This window comes from Trypanosoma brucei, chromosome 11 (genome assembly GCF_000210295.1).
Source record: "Trypanosoma brucei gambiense DAL972 chromosome 11, complete sequence".
In the NCBI taxonomy this organism is placed as follows: domain Eukaryota; phylum Euglenozoa; class Kinetoplastea; order Trypanosomatida; family Trypanosomatidae; genus Trypanosoma; species Trypanosoma brucei.
In genome coordinates this window covers 4,336,597-4,355,169 of record NC_026744.1, presented here as the reverse complement: position 1 = coordinate 4,355,169, position 18,573 = coordinate 4,336,597, and the positions used below count along the sequence as shown (strand labels likewise).

Here is an 18,573-nt window from a genome sequence, read left to right as displayed (position 1 = left end):
CCCAATTGTAAAAAAAAGAAAAAGACCAAAAAGACGGGAATAATAACAGAGAAGTTTTAAGAGAAATGAGAATTGGAATAGAAAAAAAAAAGAAAAAGAAAAAAAGAAAGGAAGGAAAGAAAAAGAAGGAAAAGGGTTATTTACACACAAACACAAAACACACGCATGCATGCATGCAAACATGCGAGCACACACCAAATATATGTACACATATTTATATGAGTCCAACAAACACGTAAATATAAATATAAAGAAAAAATTTTTAAAAAAAATCAACAAAACAACAACAACAGCAAAAACAAAAACAAAAACAATAAGACAAAGAAAAAGAAGTTTAAAAGGAGGGGGTAGGGGAAAAGAAAGGGAGAAAGAGAGAGAAAGAGAAAGAGAAAGAAAGAATAATTTTAAAAAAAAAAAAAGAAAAAAAGATTACACACCCTCACACAGGCGCGTGTACGGACGTAAACGTATAAACAAACAATCAAATAAAGAGGAAAGAAGAAAAAAAAACAAAAGACGTATATATTTTTATATTTATATTTATGCATTTAATGTGTTTGTTGGACTCTTCGATGTGCTTCAAGGTGTGGGTGAGTGAAGGTGTTATTTACGTAAGTTTCCCTTACTGGTATTCCTTCCTTTTCTTTCCTTTCTTGTTTTTTCTTTTTTGGACACATTCTCAATTTTTTTGTTTTTTTTCTCCGGGTCTTCGCCACCATTATTATATAAAATTATATGATATGATATAACTTTTTATTTTCTGTTTCTTTTTGTTTTTTTTGTTATTTAATCACTATTTATAATTATTTTTAACTGTTAATTTATTGATTGATTGGCTTTCCCTTTCCCCCTCTTTTTTTTTCTTGTCCTTCCTTCCTTCCTTCCTTTCTTACTTACTTTCTTTCTTCGATTCACTACTGTTTTTGTTGTTTATTGTTTCCCTTTGTTTCATATCTATTTTTCTATTACTTCTGTCTTTACCTTTCTGTTCTCCACTTCTCATTTCCCTCTTCCTCTTCCTTTTTTCTTTTTTCTTTTTTTCTTTTTTTCTTTTTTTCTTTTTCTGTTGGTTTGAAATATAATATCTTTTCATCGTTTATTTATTTGTTTATTTATGATTGTTCTTCTTATAATTACTTTATATATATATATATATATATATAAGGAAAATGCATTACTAAAAAAAAAAAAGAAGGAAACAAAGACAACAACATATATATCTATATATATATATAATGAAATCAAAATATACGAAATCAAATCAGTGGTCAGGTGAAATGACAAACAATTTTTTTTTTGATTTCTTCCCTTTAGAAAATGACAGCAAAAAAGAAAGGAAAAAAAAGAAAAAAAAAGGGACAAAAGCAAAAGGAATTAATGGAAGGAAATGTGTAGCATATATATTATATTTGAAAGCTGGCGGTAAACACGAACACCCAAACGCACACATACGCAAATGCACACAAATACATATAAATATTTGAAAAAAAAAGTTAAATATTTATATATTTATATATATGATGAAGCAGAGAGTACCGGAGGATATAAACAATAAATGAGTAAGTGAGTGAATAAGTGTGCAGGAATTAAAGGCAAATGACAATGACATCAATATTATTATGATTATTATTATTATCATTATTATTATTATTATTACTACCACTACTACTACTATTACAGAGTGGTGATAAATCATAACAGTAATAATAATAATGACAATAATAATAATGATGATAATAATGTTTAAAATTGACTGAAATTATTTTAAAGGAATATATATATATATAAAGTGTAAAGTGAAGAATGAGCGTGATGATGAGTACATCTCTCGTGTCTACACGCTGAAGCGCTTACAAAATAAACATAAATATTTATGTGAAGACAAATCAATATGAACCACGGAAGCGAATTATCGTGGATATTTCAAATTGCTGAAGTATAAAAGAATCTTTTTTTTTTTTTTTGAAAAACAACAACAAATTTTCCCTTCATTTTTTCCTATTTTCTAAAAGTAACAGTAACAGAGGAAAAGAAGAGAAATAAATAAATAAATAAATAAACACAAGAAAAGCCGAGTGACATTTTTGTGTCTTTAATTTTTAAAGGAGGTGATGTTATGAAGGGGACAGTAGTAGTAACAATAATAATAATAATAATAATAATGACAACACGAGAGGGTGTTTTAATTTCCCTTTTCTTTTTTAAAAAAAAAAAGAAATGAAAAAGGAAAAGGGAGATATTAATAGGAAATTGAAAACTCAAAAAGAAGGGAGAGAACAACTACAACAAACAACAATAACAACGAAAAGAAAAAAGAAAAGAAAAGAAAAGAAAACGGTTCCCGATAGTGTTTTTTTTTGTTTTTAAGTTTTACGTTGTTGTTGTTGTTGTGGAAATCAAGACGGAACAAGGGAGAGAAGGAGAAGGAGGGGGGAAAAAAAAAGTAAAGTCGTCTTTATTTTGTATCATTTTATTTTTTGTTTTGAATATTTTATTTCTAATGTAGTATTTTTTTAAAAAAGAAAAATTTATTGGCTTCAGTAGCAAATGCAATTAAACAAAAAGTACTTAAAAGGAGCAAATTTTTTTTTAAAAAGGAAGGAGAAAAGAGAGAGAAAAAACAAAAAGCAACAGAACTGCAAAAAAAAAACAAAAAATAATAATAACAAATAAAAGCCACTGACTGAGTGAAGGACGTGGAATTCTGAATTGCGTTCTTTTTTTTTTTTGTTTTGATTTGTTTTTTGTTTCAATAGTCAAGTTACATGTGTGGATTTTGAAGGTGTATACCGTGCCGCCGTGCAAAATAATAATAATAATAATGTCTAAATCGATCTTCCCCGTCCTTCTTTCTTTTTTTCTTTGCGTTTTTCTTTTTTATCTCCGTTTCTCCCTGAGATCTGTCGATATTTATATTATTATTATTATTATTATTGTTCATGTTATCGCTGGTGGAGTGTTTCCTCTTCTTTACTGCCGGATTCTTTTTCCATCCGTTCTTTCATTCCTACATTACTTTCGGTTAAACACAATTACCGAAGAAATGAAATTGAAAAGGAAAACAACAACAACAACAAAAAGGATGCAGAGAAAAGAAAAGGAATGAAATGAAACGCGGCAATACAAATATATATATATATATATATGTGTGTGTGTGTGTGAAGAAAGTGAAAAAATAAAATAATAATAATAATAGGAAAGAAAAAAAGGATAGAAAAAGAGGGGGAGATGACATTCACCTGCAACTGAATGTTGAAGTCATGATATCATTGTGCATAAGAAATATACGAGAATGCTTTGATGGCACGTATCATTAGAATGTTTTTTTTTTAAAAAAAAAGAGGATATATTTATATATTTATTTATATAAACAAGTATAAATTTATGTTGTTGTTGTTTTTTTGGATGCTTGAATGGGTGGAAGGTTTGCGCAGTGTTTACTTTTTTTTTGTTTTTGGCCTCCTCCATTTCTTTGCGTTGTTGCCTCCGGTGTTTTATTATTATTATTATTGTTGTTGTTGTTGTTGTTTTTATTGTTATTATCGTTTTGTGTCGTGATGTCTACTCTACTCAGTTCACTCTTCTTCTTACCTGCTGCAGCAATAATAAAACAAACACACAAAAAGGCGAAATCAGAAAAAAGATAAAATACAATAAAATAAAAAGAGAAAAGCCAAAAAGAAAAAAAAGTGGAAGAAATGTCGCTGAAATGAAGAAGACCAAGAAAAGAATTATTTTGCATACGGTTTGAGAAGATATAGTGGAAATCTAAAAGAAGAAAATGAAAAGAAAAACAAAAAAGGTCTTTATTTCTGCAACATCGCCGTTTGTAGGGGCTATCAGAGTTCACTCCGTCTCCCCAATAATTAAATTAAAAAGGGAAGGAAAACAAACAAACAAACAATAAATAAAATAAGGATTCCTCCTTTTTCTTTTATCCGCTGCTATCAGTGTTTATTATTTCAAAAAGAAGAAAAAAGAAAAAAAACAAAATGTCGCAACAAACGTTATGTGTGTCTTTGCTTTCTCAATTTTTTTTCTTTTCCCGTTATGGTACGCGTGCGTCTGTTATTATTGTTATTATTTAAATTCTCCTCTTTCTTTTTTCTTTTTCTGATGTATTCGCTCTTTGGCTTGCTTTTTTTTTTTTGTGGTTGCTTTGATTTGTTTCGTGTTGCACTTCTGCGTTTTCATGCGAAATTCTTCCTTCTTCCGCTTCCCTTTCTTTTTAGCACTATTATTATTATTATTATTGTTGTTGTTGTTTTTATTACTTTCCCCTTTTTTTCTTGCAGAAGTTTTTCCTTCCTTTTGAATTTTATTCCTGTGTACCTCTTTTTTTTTTTTTTTCGTCCCTACGCTCGTTGACAAATACTTTTCCTCTTCCCTTTTCCTTTTTTAATAAAAAAAAAATTATTATTTGCACAAGCATATATAGATAAATATATAAATAAAAATAAAAACAAATAAACATTTATATATTTATATTTGTTTGTTTGTTTTCTCGCTAGTGTGTGAAGGGTGGTGGTGTTTGTGTTAATGGTGGTATATTATAATAATGATGGTGCAATAAAAGATGGGAATATATGTTTTTGAGTGTGGGGAAAATTTAAAAGCGGCGCCGCTCACACTTGTAGAAAATATAAAATATAAAATGAAATAGAAAAATAAAATTTAAATTTAAAAAAAATTTCAAAAAAAAAATACACAAATGAAATAATAAAAAGAATACACACACACAAAAAAAAAAAAAGTGTCCCACCACCTCCCACTTTCTCATATATATATATATATATACCAACACGAACACACAAGCATCAGAAAGCAGCGTAGCGCATCGTTCTTCATGCCGGTGGGTTTTATTTAATCCTTGTTTTTTTTTAGTTTTTGGTGGGTACAAAAGTTTGTACAAAAAAAAACAAAAAGAAACGAAAAGAGAAAAGTACACTTCCTCTTTATTTCCCTTCAAAATGAATTAAAAAGGAAGGAAAAATAAATATAAGAGGAGAACATAAAAGCAAAAACAACAACAAAGAGAAGGAAAATACAAGGAAACCCCGCCCCACATACACAAAAAAAAAGGAAAAGAAACAGCAATGTAGAATGTTGTGCTCAAAGTGTCTGCAGCATTATCACTGGCATGAGCATATTATTATTATTATTCATCTCCTTTCTTATATATTTATATATTTTTTTAGTTTATTATTGTTGTCATATTTTCCCATTACGTGCCTTTTGCATCATGTGGTTTGGCTGAATCAATCTTATTTCGTTTGTTTGTTTGCTCCTCGCTTCTCCTTTTTTTTTATTTAAAAAAAACTCCTCATTTAACTCCATGGAAAGGTACTACATAAAGTAAGATTCAAGCAGGGGAAACAAACAAACAAAAAAAAACAACTTGAGGGAATCAAAGGAAGAGACCGAACTTTAATTTTTAAAAAAAATAAAAGAAGCAGCGAAATCCGTATTAACGGATCAAAGGGGAATTAAAATACAAGACCCGATTGCACCTTTTTCCCTATTGCAGAGGTAACTGTGTGGGTGAAACTGAACAAAATTGAAGTTGTGTGTGTGTGTGTGTGTTTGTTTGTTTGTTTGTTAGTGTGCCACCACGCATTAGAATACCAACACATATTCATATATTTATACGTAATTGTATTCAGCAGAGTCGTGTCAACTGTCATTATGACGAGTGAGCGCGTGGAAAGTGTGCTGGAACTCATTACATATACGAAAGGTGTTGCAGGCGCTGTTGTGTGCAACCGCAATGGTGAACCAATCCGTGATAGTTTTCAAGACTTGGATCGAAACCGTGCCGTGGCGTACAGCAACATGGCAGCCGACCTCGCGCGTGATGCTGCTCTTTTGTTTAGTGCGGATGAGTCTCTTGATGCTGTGCGAGTACGATCCCTCAACAACGAAATTATTATCAAATGCCACGAGGAATTCTTGCTTGTTGTGATACAGGAGCTCACGAAGTGAGGGAATTTGACTTTTTTCTCTCTATTTTTTTTTTACCCGGTCCTCCTTACAGTCACTGTTGCTACATCACGCTATTTGCTTATGCTGATGCGTTTGTTATCTTGTCGTGCTACCCTATTGGAATGAGGTCCCCGCATGTGTTTGGTGGCAGAGCTGTTCATTAAGTCGCTTAGTGACGTGCTATTGTCATTTCTTATCTATTCTCTGCCATTCATTCAATTATTATTTAATTCACTCACTTGATGAAATTGTTCACACACACACACACACACACAGGTTTTTCGTCCAGCTATTTCTTTAATTTCTTTAATTTTCTACTTTCATTACGCTGTCCATTGAGTAGTAGTTGACAACCATATCAGAGGTGGTACACACGTTTCGTTAGTATTCCCCTCGTTTCCTCCCCCTCTGCAGCGTGCTTCACAACGCTTAGAGGTACCGGAGTTTTCTTTTTTTGTCCTCTCTTCAAGGGGGAAGGGAGGGAGGGAGGGGGAAGGTACTTTCTCTTTTTCTTTTTTTTTTGTTCTATAACTGCTGCTGCTGCTGCTGCAGGTAAAAAAAAATGATCCGTACCACTCATTTGATGTTGTTGCAACGCGGTGGAAGTCGCCGAATCCCACGTTCCATTACTGACATGCCCTCTGCCTCGCTACGTCACGGTTGGGGCGATATCGGGCGGATGACTCCGCAAGACCGCCGTGAGTTACTGCGCGGTGAGTGGACCAACGCCCGTCCAGTACGTTTAATTCCCAATCCTGTTGATCGTGACGCCGGTGGCTTCGTGGAGGGCGTCTCTTTCGCTAATGATGATGAAGCGGCTGCTTTTTTAGCTCAGGAAGACGCCGACGACGCGGTTGAGCGGACGGTCTCCACCATGCAACTTGCCCGTCACTTTTTCGAGGAGCTGGCGTTAACGTCGGATACGGAGGTTGATGTGGAGAATGTTATGGAAGCGAACATTGAGTCGGATGAGGAACGAGCGGAGGAAGCCCGAGATGCTCATCGCCGTTTTTTCGCTGAATATTACGAGCGGCAGGGGTTGGTAACGGGGGCAGAGGGCCAACGTCTTGTTGACATCATGACGGGACCACCGGGTCTTTTGCTCATTGTGAACTCCGCTTTTCCATTTGTCCGTTTTGTGACCCTCTGGCAGTTGCTTCGGCACGCACAAAGTGCTCAGAGTTCGGGCCGCGGAGCCGTGTTCACACAACACCCCGCTCATCCGCTGCTCTTTTCTGCAGAATTATTTCCCCGCCAATCCACTTGCGACCCAATGGCCCTTCTTAACACATCGAATCCTCCCTCCGCTCTACCGCCTAATGAACCTGCAGGTGTTCCGGTTAATGAGTGCGTCGTTGCGCAGCGGCAAGATGACATGGTGGGAGCGGAAACCACCTCTCGTGAAGCGGCGAGTTTGGCGTCGTTCCTGGAGGATGAGATATCATGCGTCCCAGAGGTGAGTGGTGTACACCAAGTAATGAAGAGCTCACCTTTGACGATTGGTCACATGTATTGGTTGCAGCGACAGGTGGCTGCCGATACACTTGTTGATTCAGATCTTTTGGGTGTGTTGATCCCTTTGCTGTTGAGAGTCACTAGTGCTGTCGCTGATACGCAGATTATTCTTGACATGTCTAGCCGATCGTACCGCATGTCTGAGCGTTTTTACAGTAAAGACATCGCTAGTTACATGGCGTATCCCAGTGAAGGAGGGGAAAGTAGTGTAGGATATGTCGTTATTTCATTAGTGCCTCCAAACCGTAAGGTTGGTTGTGTGGTTGGTTCGGGTACGAGCAGTGTGGCAAGCCGCAAGTGTCATGTCAGTGCTCGGGCAGATGAGGAAGACGTCCCCGCGGCCAACAGCAGCGCAGAGGGTTGTTTGAGGAGTGGCGCGGTTGAATTGCAGTTTAGCACGGGTTATCACGCTGGTGTTGAGGGTCACGTGTTGCTACGAGCCCCTCCGCGTCAAGTACATGAGGGGTTACGTGGCAACTGCAATTATGTACTGTGCTGCCCAGATACAACCGCCGACGGTTGCAAGCCCCGTTATGCACTAGGTGTTAGTGGTGCCATGGAGGGGGAGGAGGAGGGGGAGGGAAATGCTGTGGTGAACCGGTTTGTGTCTGTCTGTCCGAGAGTCAACAAACTTTTCCATTACCTGCGGTCGGAGTTGATGCAAGCCCTGCAGTACGCAAATCCGCGATGTGGGCGTGTTGTGTACGCGACTCACAGTTTGAATCCCCTAGAAAACGAGGCGGTAGTGGCATCTGTGCTTACTGATCTTTCTCGCGAAAGCTCCGATCGCGTTTACCACCTCATTCCACTTCCAGAGGATGACAAGGGACCCTTTCAACCACTAGAAGGTGTGCAGGACAAAGAAGCATTTGATACTGATGCATTAACTTCACTGTCTTCGATTATATCTGGAGGGCGCAGTGGGCTACGGTCTTGGGTTCCACTGGAGGGCGGCCAGCCAGAGCAGGATCCCTCGTACTGTGATGATCGTATTGTTGCTGATGTTGCTCGTTGCTCGTGGCGCAGTGATCCGCTAAGTGCTGTGGAGGATGTTTGTTACGTTTGCGTTATTGAAGTGCGCACAAGTCCTAACCGTGTTTTGCCTGCAACTTTCGCAGACACTCCGGGATCCGTTCCCACGGGTGAAATTAATTCCGAGGTTCATTTTACGGATACCTTTTTCCCGTGGTGCGATTTGGGTCACTTGCGTGAGCATTGGGGGCTGACTCTCTGCTGCATATCAGGGGAGAACAATGAAAGCGTTAATAGTGGGTGCGTAGCGTGTACGGTTGCGGTGAAACGTGTTGTGGATATGCTTGACAGTCGAAATAATCACGAAGCGGGTTGTGGAGTCGTAAAGTACGGTATTCGGGTGGATGAATGCCCTGCAATTCATCGACGCCCTAATGAGGGTGGGGATAGTGTTATGGTACGTGCTTCGCTCAGTGGTACGTTGTTGTCGCTTGCCTTGTGTGATTCTGTGAGGGAAGAGCATCGCATCTCGCGGGTGCTGTGGATCCCAGCCGTTGCCGTGATTGAGCTGTTACACACCGGAAACCTTACTTCAATGCGTCTTCGTGAGTTGCAAGATGCTCGGCGGGGTGCCACAAACACGTTAGCCGATGTTGGTAACTTGTTGGCAAAAGGCAGTTGCACTGTTTTTTTAAGGGTGGAGGTACCGGAGCCCTTTTCTTCGGTGGAATCACATGAAATGGAGTTACACGAGGATTTGCAGGCTGAGTTGCGTAAGTTAGTTCTGGTGGCGACTGCGAATATGAGCTACGATGCTTCTACACGGAGTCCTTTTATTGTCTTCAAGATAGAGGGCATGACACCGCATGAGCACAGTGTCTTGAGGGAGCGTGTGGTGGCCATAAGCGATGCGTTGCAGTATTTATTGCGCCAGCTCGGTTACCCAGCAGATATATGGGACCCAACGTACCGCGACAACATTCCAGAAGCGACGATGCAGGATGACGAGTACGAGGTGGAACCTTCCTCTTCCTCCCATTACCAATATAATGGCGAGGGTGATGAGGACGATGGACTTACGACTGGGAAGGGTCATAGTTTACTTGGAAGACAAGCTGAGCTGCAACACGAGCGCCGGATGCAGCGGATGGAAAAGGTGCTGCGTTCACTAGGGGCTGCTGTTGACGGTAGCGCTGTAAACGACTGGGAAAAGGATGTCCAGCGTTGGCGGCGTGGTTACCGCCCAATATCAGTGGGACGTCACGGTAAACACAAGCCATAGGTGGTAGCTTTGCTTGACTTTTCTCGTTTCTTCGAGATATCCTCCCGTTGACCCTCGTCGCTCTTTGTTGTTGTTTTTTTTTTGTGTGTGTGCTGAGGTAGCGCCTTCTCTTGCTCTACCGCTGTCTAAATGCTTATTGACTGTTTCTCACATTTTATCACAGTACATAGCGATCCTGTTTATTCTGTTGTTAGTTAATTTTTATCTCTTAATTCTCAGTGAATTTCCCCTCTTATTCTGCATGTCACCCTCCGCAATAACCTGGACACTTTGGGTACTATATTTACTTAACAGCCGTCTGTTTTTGTTTCAAATTTTGCTCCAACGAGAAGTACTGGGTAGTGGAGGTTAGCGCGAGTAGTTCGCATTTGACATGAATTATTCAACCGGGTACTCTGCCGCGCATTCATTAGGGTCGACCGAATCTTTACCAGCCCCTGGGCCTGTTCTTCATGCACTTCTCAATAATTTCGAGTTTTTTTTGCTCGTACTCTTTGCTGTGCTCTGCCAGTTTATTGTATTTGCTGTATTGGGCCACACGGGAGGTGAGGTCCCAGGCACCCTTTTCTTTCCTTTCCCTCTCATGAGGCCAATAGTCGACAGCATCGTGACTCCAATGGGACGGGTGCTCGGAAGGCAACAACAGGTGTGGGTAGGCGTGGATTATGAGGATGACGCTGTGGATTATGACTATTTGCACGGCACCGGTCATTGGACAGGGGAAAGTAGCACTTAAACGGTAATAGGCAAAGGGGTGATCCCCTTCCCCCTTGTATTTTTAGTTTATTTCATTTTTTGCTCCCTCTACAATTCCGTTTATATCGGAGGTGGTGATTAATGTTGTGCTGTTTTTTTTTTACTTTTTTGTTCCCTATTTTCGACGTTGTGTGTCCATGTTACTTTGGGTGTGCCACATATTTATCGCACTCTCTTGTGTAAATGACCTACTATTAAATGGCCGGCATGATCACCAGGGAGGGTGAAGGGGAAAATTTGCTTCCGCTACTGTTTACTGCACAGGGTGGGCATCAACGCTTCCAAACAGGCACGGGACCTTTGAGGGACCTGAGGGAAGTGAAGAGAGGCGCATGCGCATTCACGCCGCTGGCGTGCACCGTTACTGCTGACATATAAATAAATATAAACAAATATATGTACGTAACGGTGTTTATGTGTTTGTGGTGAGGGGACTTGAAGTCGGTTGCGCTGTGTTCCATGTTGACACCTCTTTAGGGGAGTTATCATGGGTTAAACGTCTCCCCCGTTTCCTGTGGCTTCTGCATCGCGTTGGATGGACGTGTTTATCCGCCTGCCCCTTAGTGGCGAGCCACTTCGTCTTGAATAGAAATTGGTTGGTTTTCCTTCTCTTGTGTTTTCAGCCGCATCGTATTGCTCTGCTTTTCCTCCTAATGCTCTTTGCGTTTTTCCTGTTTCCACCCGGTCGTGAACTAACTCATTGGATTACTGCAGATACCATAGCGAAAGCACACACAAGTACGCACATATAAGTATATATATAAATATATATCTGTTTCTGTGAAGAATCTCTGCCTTACCTTGCGGCAGGAATCTCCACTAAACAGAGCAAAGCACTACCGACGGAAAGGGAGGAGGAGGAGTACAAGAAAGTAGGAAAGGAGTTAGCTGCGTATACATTATATAGGTGTAGTAGACAAAGACAAATTAAAGCAAAAGGAAGAATCTCACGTGGTCCTCATGGCACCTCCAAAGGCTTCACTCCCCGCCCGTGTTATCGCCGGTGACTTCTTGGGAATCAACTGGAACAAGGTGACATGGATGGCGCCGTACAGCAACTTTTACCCGATCACCGTCTGCGGTGGGTTTGGTGGTCGAATGTGGTCTTCCTTCATTCAATACGGTCACTTCCACAATCGCGCCACACGTATAGTGCTGCGCAACGCTGTGCTCAGCATCCCTTCAGCTCTCGCTGCATTTGTCATGATTTCTAATGTTGACTGGTTTCAGGCATTGCAATGCGCCTATTATTTCCCTGGCTGGCAGGTGCCTCGCTGGGCCTCGGATAAATATGCAGAGGAAATGGTCTTGCTCTCGCGCAATAAACCTGGTGCGATGGCTAAGCACCACTACGCTGGACCTGTTTCAATCCCCGGAAGTGAAAAGCTCATCACGGAGTAATCAAAATACCGAGCTGATTATGCCTGTGGAGCGGCTGGTCGTTTTTTTTTTGTACGCGGTGGTCCGTATTTGTTGCATAACGTGTGGACAAACTAGTGAACAGGAATTGTTGATGTTATTATCATCATTACTGTTTTATTAACGTACAGGTACATATATATATATATATATGCGTATGTGCATATGTGCTCAGTGTGATTGTTGTGGTTTGCCTTATTCCGACCGTCCGTTTACTTTAAATTTGTTTTGTTATTGTTTGATGTTCCAATGTAGCTCACAGTGTGGAGCTCTGGGTTGAATCGTTTATTACCGCGACGGCAGACCGAACTGAATTCCCCCCCCCCGTCGTGTTACTCTAGTATGATTGTAGGAGTAGGAGCCAGGGATATCTTATTTTTGTGATGTAAGCCAAAATAAAAGAATTTATTTTAAAGAAAAGGCAGATGGGAGCTAATGTCCCGCGACACCACTTTCCTGTTCACCTTAGGAATGGTAACGGGGTATGTGTTTCATGTTTGTGTGCTGTCATCATTTTGAGCGCGTGTTGTTAATTTTTCTCCTTTTTTCTTCCCTATTATTGAAACAAGTGTTTAGCTTGAAAGGAATATGCAGTAAAGTCATTTCAATAGTGGTACACGTTTCTCCCCTCTTTCTTTTTATTTAGCACACCAACTCATGCGCTTGCAACGACGCGAGTCGAATCGCCGTGTGGTGAAGTGAGGAACGGGCCGCCGTTACGTTTCCAACCCGTCAGGAGGAGAAAAGTTGGAGGATTATTTGGCATTTTCTCCCCTTTTCATTGGGAAGTGGTTAATTTTCTGGACTGCCAACACTGTCAATCTCACGTGGTGAAAAAGCGCTGCTTGTATGCTACACAGTTTCATCAGCTTTTAGGACCGCGAGGATGACCACCGCGCAAAGAATGATGTTGTTTTGAATTATAAGCAGAAGTATAGAGCGGTGGCGTTGTGCATTTCGCTATTCACATGGCTATTGTGATATATCGCATCCCTTTTGGTATTTTTTTTTCTTTTCCTGCGTTGAAAATAAGTTATTTCTTTTCTTTTTTTGTTTTTTTTTTCGTTTATTCACACCGTCTGTTCGATAATTCAATAGACACTGAGAGAATACAGCAACTGAGGGGCGTGTTGTGTTGTTGTTGTTGTTGGAGAACTGTGGGCGAAGAAACGGTTCATAGTAACGGTCAGGGCTACTTGCGCAAGAGCAGAGTCAGTGATCCATACAAAATACGTAAACATATACATCTATACATAAATTCGTGAAGTGCGGAAATTAGTGACGGCGACGGCGACGGAGTCAAAAAAAGTTGAGGAGGATCCATGTGCCTTCCGATCATCCGCCTGCGCAACGTTGACATGAATGCGTCTACGGTAGCTGATGACCCCATCAATGCCTCCTGTACGCTGTACTCATTCCTTCGTCCCGTTCCAACACCCACTGAGTGTGAAGCGGCAATGGAGGTTTTCAAGTGTGCTGTGCGGTCGAAAGGGTCCTCAGGGGTTTTGTCATGCAACAATGCGAGGGTTGTGAATCTCATAAACGCTTCCGTGCAAGACGGTGTTCTTCGTAACCCACCGAAAGTAGTGCCAAGCGTCGCGCGCAGTTCACAGGTGTGGCGGACATTTCTAAGGGGGAAACGAAGATTCGCAGGGGCCCACGGTCAGGTGGAGGAGACCGAAGCTGAAGGTTTAGGAACTGGTTCCAGCAATATCTTGTCAACTGGAGGAGACAATACGCAGATTCAAGCGGAGAGGTCTCACACGCCTTCCATCAGATTTGAGGGGAGTCGTGGTCACAGCCGACACGAACATGCGGAGTCCCAAATCCATTCTTCTCATGTGGAGGTGGTGAGGGAGACTGTGCCGATGTCCGCGGCGCGCTTCAGGACTCCATACGAACCGGTGGGTGTTGAAACAGAAGAATATACAGTTGCTTGTTATTTAAGTCCAGATACAACGCAGGATGTTGGCGGCGACATACGTAATGGTCGCAAGACTGAAATGGGGGTTGAGAACTTGAAAGATGTTGAGAGGTCTTCAGGTACAGGTAATGACGAAGAATGCATTAGCGAATCGGAGCGGATATACAAGCCACATCCTGTGTTGTCTCATCTTCTCGAGCAAATACGCACAACACTTCCTGTTGAGGAGGATGAACTCGATAGAAGAGAGAGAGAATTTAGCACACTGATGGAGTCAAAGGCAGCGGCACTCCACACCAAACTGGAGAGCGCTCTCTCGTCTGTTCCACCGGAGGAAACAGAGACAGTGGCATTCTTGCAACACTTGAAGACTCGCGTAACTGTGGCGGAGAAACTCTTTCAGGTCGAAAGACACGAAGAGGAAACGATTCAGATTGCGCACTGTACGCTTATGATAGAGGTTGAAGCTATGCGTAGGACACTTAAGGGTATAATGGCTCTCGTTCAGAAGGCGGAGGAACGCCTTCAACGGGAGGGGCCCCGCGCGCCGTATCATGCTGAGGAATTACATTTCATGGCAATGCTTCAGCGGGCTCTGGAGGGTACCGTAAACCCCTAACGATAGCGAAAGATAGATGAATCTAAGTAAGACCCTTTGGTTCAAGGAAGAGGGATACCTTCAGTTTTTTTTTGTCTTGTGGTCACCTGCTCTTCCAGGTGAGGTGGTGTCGGTTGTTTGAGTTTTCGGTTAAATTCCTGCGGGTGGTCGCCATTATTCCGGCAAGTAAGGTGCGCTTCACAACCCTACCGTTATTCTCTTTTACCCCAGTTTGTTCCATGAATATGTTTTAATACCCCTCCCACTCCATTTCTTTACTAAACATCAGGAATCAGAGGGCATGCCAGCAAAACGCAAAGGCAAGGTTGCAACGCCGCCGGTAAGCGTATTAGAGACTGACAGGTTTGAGAGTGCAATTTTTCGCCGCTTAGTTGCCGCTCCAGATTACTCGCTAGGGAGTGGCGGTGGGGAGATCCTCGCGACTTGGAGTTTGCAGTCTGTTCCTGTAATTGCAGCGCGCAACGTTAACGAAAATAGTCTCCCTCGCTTGGAATATAATACACCTGCTGCATGGGTGAAACTCCCCTACCCCGCTATTGATATCGCGTGGTGCCCTTTTAAGGAGGGCGATGAGTCTGCGTCATTTCTCACTGCCACAAACAGTTTACCGCTGCAACTGTGGGACGTCGAGGACGGTGCGCTCCGTGCGTCGTATTGTTGTTCAAACACCATGGGAATGCCAGTACATCCGCATTCTATCCTATGGTCCACTCACCGGGAACTGATAGCGGCTGGTTATGGTGGACCTCATAATGATGTACACGTCAGACTTTATGATGTGCTTCGTGAGGGCAACTGTGTGGAGTCTAGTTACCGTTCACCCTGTTCGAAGGGCATTGTCTCTGCACTTGCTGATGGCCCCACTCCCTACTCCGAAAGTTTGATTCTGGCCGGGTTTATTCGTAACGGAAACGTCGATATTATCGACACCCGCCACTGCGGAGCTGCAGCCGTACTTCGCGGTCTAAGGTCGGGTGTAGTGCAAATACTTCCCCATCCAACAGTTGGTCATCTCGTCTACGCCGCGGGCCGGTTGGGGGAAAATCGTATCGTCTGCTGGGATATTCGCAAGAGCAACGACATGTTGTTAACGTTTGAGCGAACCGTGCGCACGCAGCAGCCTGCCATGTTTGGCTTCGTGCGCCGTAAGGACGGGGGGTCTCAGCGTGTTGATTTAGTTTCGGCAACGCATAGCGGAGGCGTTTTGGTGTTTGATGCATGTACGAATGGGAAACCGCGGGGGGTTCAATCACAATTAGGTCCAACGGCTGGGTTGACAGTTCTGAGCCATGAAAGCCCGACGGTGGCAGTTACGGTTGGTGAGGCCCGCTATATCGTGAGGGATAGATACGAGGAAAATGCCGCATCGCCGTCGCACATAAATGGTTACGGTTTGAAGAGGAGTCGGTCACAGTTACGTAAAGGTGATTTGGATACTGAGAATGATAGTGGGGATGAAGGAGCTGGTGTTTCCACCTCCACCCTTGGTGCTGCTATTTTCAATGTCTGAAATAATTTTTAAAGAACACTTATTTGTTTGGATATATGATGCGGTTGCGCCAACTGTGCCGTTCCGTTGCCCTCCTCACTTATTTGTTGCTTGTGTTAAAAGTGGGCACCGCTGATGGTTACATCGCTTTTAACCGCGGGTAGTCTCGGGTTTAGAGAAACGGGAGGGGGCTCAGCATGTTAGCATGTGTTGGGGCCAATATTTTTGCGTGATAACGTTGTTTGCCTGACGAACGTTAGCTCCGTACGTGATTGGTTGGATGCCAGACTGCCGTCGCTGGAAGTTTGCCGGGCCTGGTTTCACATGGGTAAAGGTAAACTGATCTGCATGAGACAAGTATGGTCCGTCGGATGGATGAGGGCTTTGCCGTATGAACTCAAAAAAAAAAAAAAATAGCACTGTTACCGATGGCAAGGATGGAAGGGGGTGGGGAGGGGAGGAAACAGTGGCGTAATGTGAGGGAATGTTTTGTGAGTACAGCGCATTTCCGACTTGCTGTTTTCTCGTGATTCGTAAGAGTGCAACGGGTCAACGAGCTCTTTTCTCAAGCAGGCTTCGGAGAAGGGAGCCACATGATCCGAGTGCAGATTCACTATATTATGCTTGTTGTTAGTGTGTTATGATTATTACTATCATCATCTACAACTGATAAACGGTTTATCGTGAGACTCCCCTACGTCTTTTGTGTTTCTTAACTGCCGAGTTCTCATGAGAGCTTATGTCCGTGCTGCTACCGTGTTGTTACTTCTTTTTTTTGTTATTATTTTCTACTGTTGTCTCACTTTGAATATCAAGACTCCCATCGAATACGTCTTCAGCTGCGACCGATCCCGTTGGAAAACACGAACACACGGAAACGCGGACGCGCACAAACCGCGATCAGAAAGGTTGGAAAAACCAACTAAGGTGAAAGAGAGGGGAGGCCGCAGTAGGAAAAAAAAAGCAACATCCGAAAAGTTTTCCCAATATCTTTTTTTGTAACCAATGCGTTGCACGCTTCCGGTATGTTCAAAGGGGTTGTTCTGGAGGGACTTTCCGAACACCCGTTTGGTTACGTTGAATCGTGAAAAAGCGCTAAATGCTCTTAACCTGGAGATGGTGAGGGAAATGTCTTTGGCTTATTTCCACGAACACCACCCGAAGGGGGACAACGCTCTGTTTGTTGTGAAGGGCATGGGTGAGAAAAGCTTCTGTGCGGGTGGCGATATCGTCATGATTACTACAGACAACAGCGTAGTGAACGAGTTCTTTTACCGGGAGTATCAATTAAACCATCGTATCCTCACTATGCCAAACCCACAAGTGTCATTATGGAACGGCTACGTAATGGGCGGAGGTGTTGGCATCTCAGTTCATGGTCGGTATCGTGTGGCGTCAGAACGCGCTATTTTTGCCATGCCTGAGAATGGTATTGGGCTTTTTCCCGATGTGGGCGCCTCTTGGTTCCTGCCGCGGCTGAAATTGCCTGGTTTTGGACTGTACCTCGGCCTCACGGGAGGACGTGTGAAGGGAGCGGATTTGGTGCATCTCGGCCTCGCCACTCATTATGTCCCCGCCGCCTCCTTCGAGCAACTGGAGGACCGGTTGTGTCATATCGAAGACTCCACAAAAGTCGATGCATGTTTGAACGAATTCGCTGTGAAGGATCTGCCACCTTTCACTTTGGAGGAACACCGCCCTCTTATAGAAAAGGTTTTTACGCTGATGGATACCTCTACGGTGGAGGATGTTATGGGGTCGCTTGCTGCAGACGGTGGTGAGTTTGCACGCACTGCCATCTCCACAATGGAAAAATTATCTCCAACAAGTCTTAAGCTCGCCCTGAAGATGCAGCAGATGGGCGCGAAGGCAACAGATCCTGCAGAGGTTTTCAGCACCGATTACGTGGGTGCCATTCGTACTCATGCCTGTGGTGACTTCCCTGAGGGAGTGCGGGCTTTGCTTATTGACAAAACAAAGGATCCCAAGTGGAATCCTGGAAAGCTGTCAGACGTAACTCCCGAACATTTGGCGAAGTTCTTTGAACCCTTGGGGCCTGATATGCGGAAATGGCATCCCACAGAGCCGTACTAGTGGCGGCGTAATAAACATCTGTTGCCTAGGAGCACTAATGTTCGGAGCTGCCTGTTTTTATTCCTTCAAACTCATCTCTTTCCGATCATTATTACTATTATCACTTTAACCATTGCTGGGTCCGAGGTTTTGAATGAGTCCTAGGGATGGAGTGGGCGTTTCCGGAAAGAAACCAAAAACACAAAATAGGGCGAATACAAATCAGGGGCGACGCCCTACGGTTTAAAGTGTAGATATTGTCCCTTATTTCACTTTATCGGTATAGCGGTTCTGCAAAGTGCCGCTTGTTTTATTTTATTAATTCAAACATTACTTTTCCTCTTTGTTTTCCACGTGGTGCGCCTCTACTCAACAAAACCGTGTGTTTGCGTTTGTGTTTGTGTTTATGTTCATTTTCTTTTTTACCTTTTGTGATTCTTTGCTATTGTCGACGTGTTTAGTTGCTTATGGTCATATTTACGCGCTGCCGATGTGGTCGAGCAATGCCGAATGTTTGCTGTCAATAATCAACTGTCGCGGAA

The 18,573-nt window shown here is 42.5% G+C and overlaps 7 protein-coding genes across 7 annotated transcripts; all 7 read left to right on the top strand.

Annotated features, from left to right (window-relative positions):
* Positions 1-5,685: 5,685 nt before the first annotated feature.
* TbgDal_XI18590 (hypothetical protein, conserved) lies at positions 5,686-5,982 on the top strand (the record flags this gene model as incomplete). Its single annotated transcript, XM_011782701.1, has 1 exon — positions 5,686-5,982. One exon carries the CDS (start codon positions 5,686-5,688, stop codon positions 5,980-5,982), a length of 297 nt encoding a protein of 98 aa, XP_011781003.1.
* Positions 5,983-6,544: 562 nt separating this feature from the next.
* TbgDal_XI18580 (hypothetical protein, conserved) lies at positions 6,545-9,751 on the top strand (the record flags this gene model as incomplete). The annotated part of the gene is made up of 1 exon (XM_011782700.1): positions 6,545-9,751. One exon carries the CDS (start codon positions 6,545-6,547, stop codon positions 9,749-9,751), a length of 3,207 nt encoding a protein of 1,068 aa, XP_011781002.1.
* Positions 9,752-10,124: 373 nt separating this feature from the next.
* On the top strand, positions 10,125-10,487 carry TbgDal_XI18570 (hypothetical protein, conserved; the record flags this gene model as incomplete). The annotated part of the gene is made up of 1 exon (XM_011782699.1): positions 10,125-10,487. The coding sequence occupies one exon, from the start codon at positions 10,125-10,127 to the stop codon at positions 10,485-10,487; it is 363 nt and encodes a 120-aa protein (XP_011781001.1).
* A 980-nt stretch (positions 10,488-11,467) lies between these two features.
* Positions 11,468-11,908, top strand: TbgDal_XI18560 (hypothetical protein, conserved; the record flags this gene model as incomplete). Its single annotated transcript, XM_011782698.1, has 1 exon — positions 11,468-11,908. One exon carries the CDS (start codon positions 11,468-11,470, stop codon positions 11,906-11,908), a length of 441 nt encoding a protein of 146 aa, XP_011781000.1.
* Positions 11,909-13,248: 1,340 nt separating this feature from the next.
* Positions 13,249-14,469, top strand: TbgDal_XI18550 (hypothetical protein, conserved; the record flags this gene model as incomplete). The annotated part of the gene is made up of 1 exon (XM_011782697.1): positions 13,249-14,469. One exon carries the CDS (start codon positions 13,249-13,251, stop codon positions 14,467-14,469), a length of 1,221 nt encoding a protein of 406 aa, XP_011780999.1.
* Positions 14,470-14,749: 280 nt separating this feature from the next.
* On the top strand, positions 14,750-15,979 carry TbgDal_XI18540 (hypothetical protein, conserved; the record flags this gene model as incomplete). The annotated part of the gene is made up of 1 exon (XM_011782696.1): positions 14,750-15,979. The coding sequence occupies one exon, from the start codon at positions 14,750-14,752 to the stop codon at positions 15,977-15,979; it is 1,230 nt and encodes a 409-aa protein (XP_011780998.1).
* Positions 15,980-16,963: 984 nt separating this feature from the next.
* Positions 16,964-18,052, top strand: TbgDal_XI18530 (enoyl-CoA hydratase/isomerase family protein,putative; the record flags this gene model as incomplete). The annotated part of the gene is made up of 1 exon (XM_011782695.1): positions 16,964-18,052. The coding sequence occupies one exon, from the start codon at positions 16,964-16,966 to the stop codon at positions 18,050-18,052; it is 1,089 nt and encodes a 362-aa protein (XP_011780997.1).
* Positions 18,053-18,573: the final 521 nt, after the last annotated feature.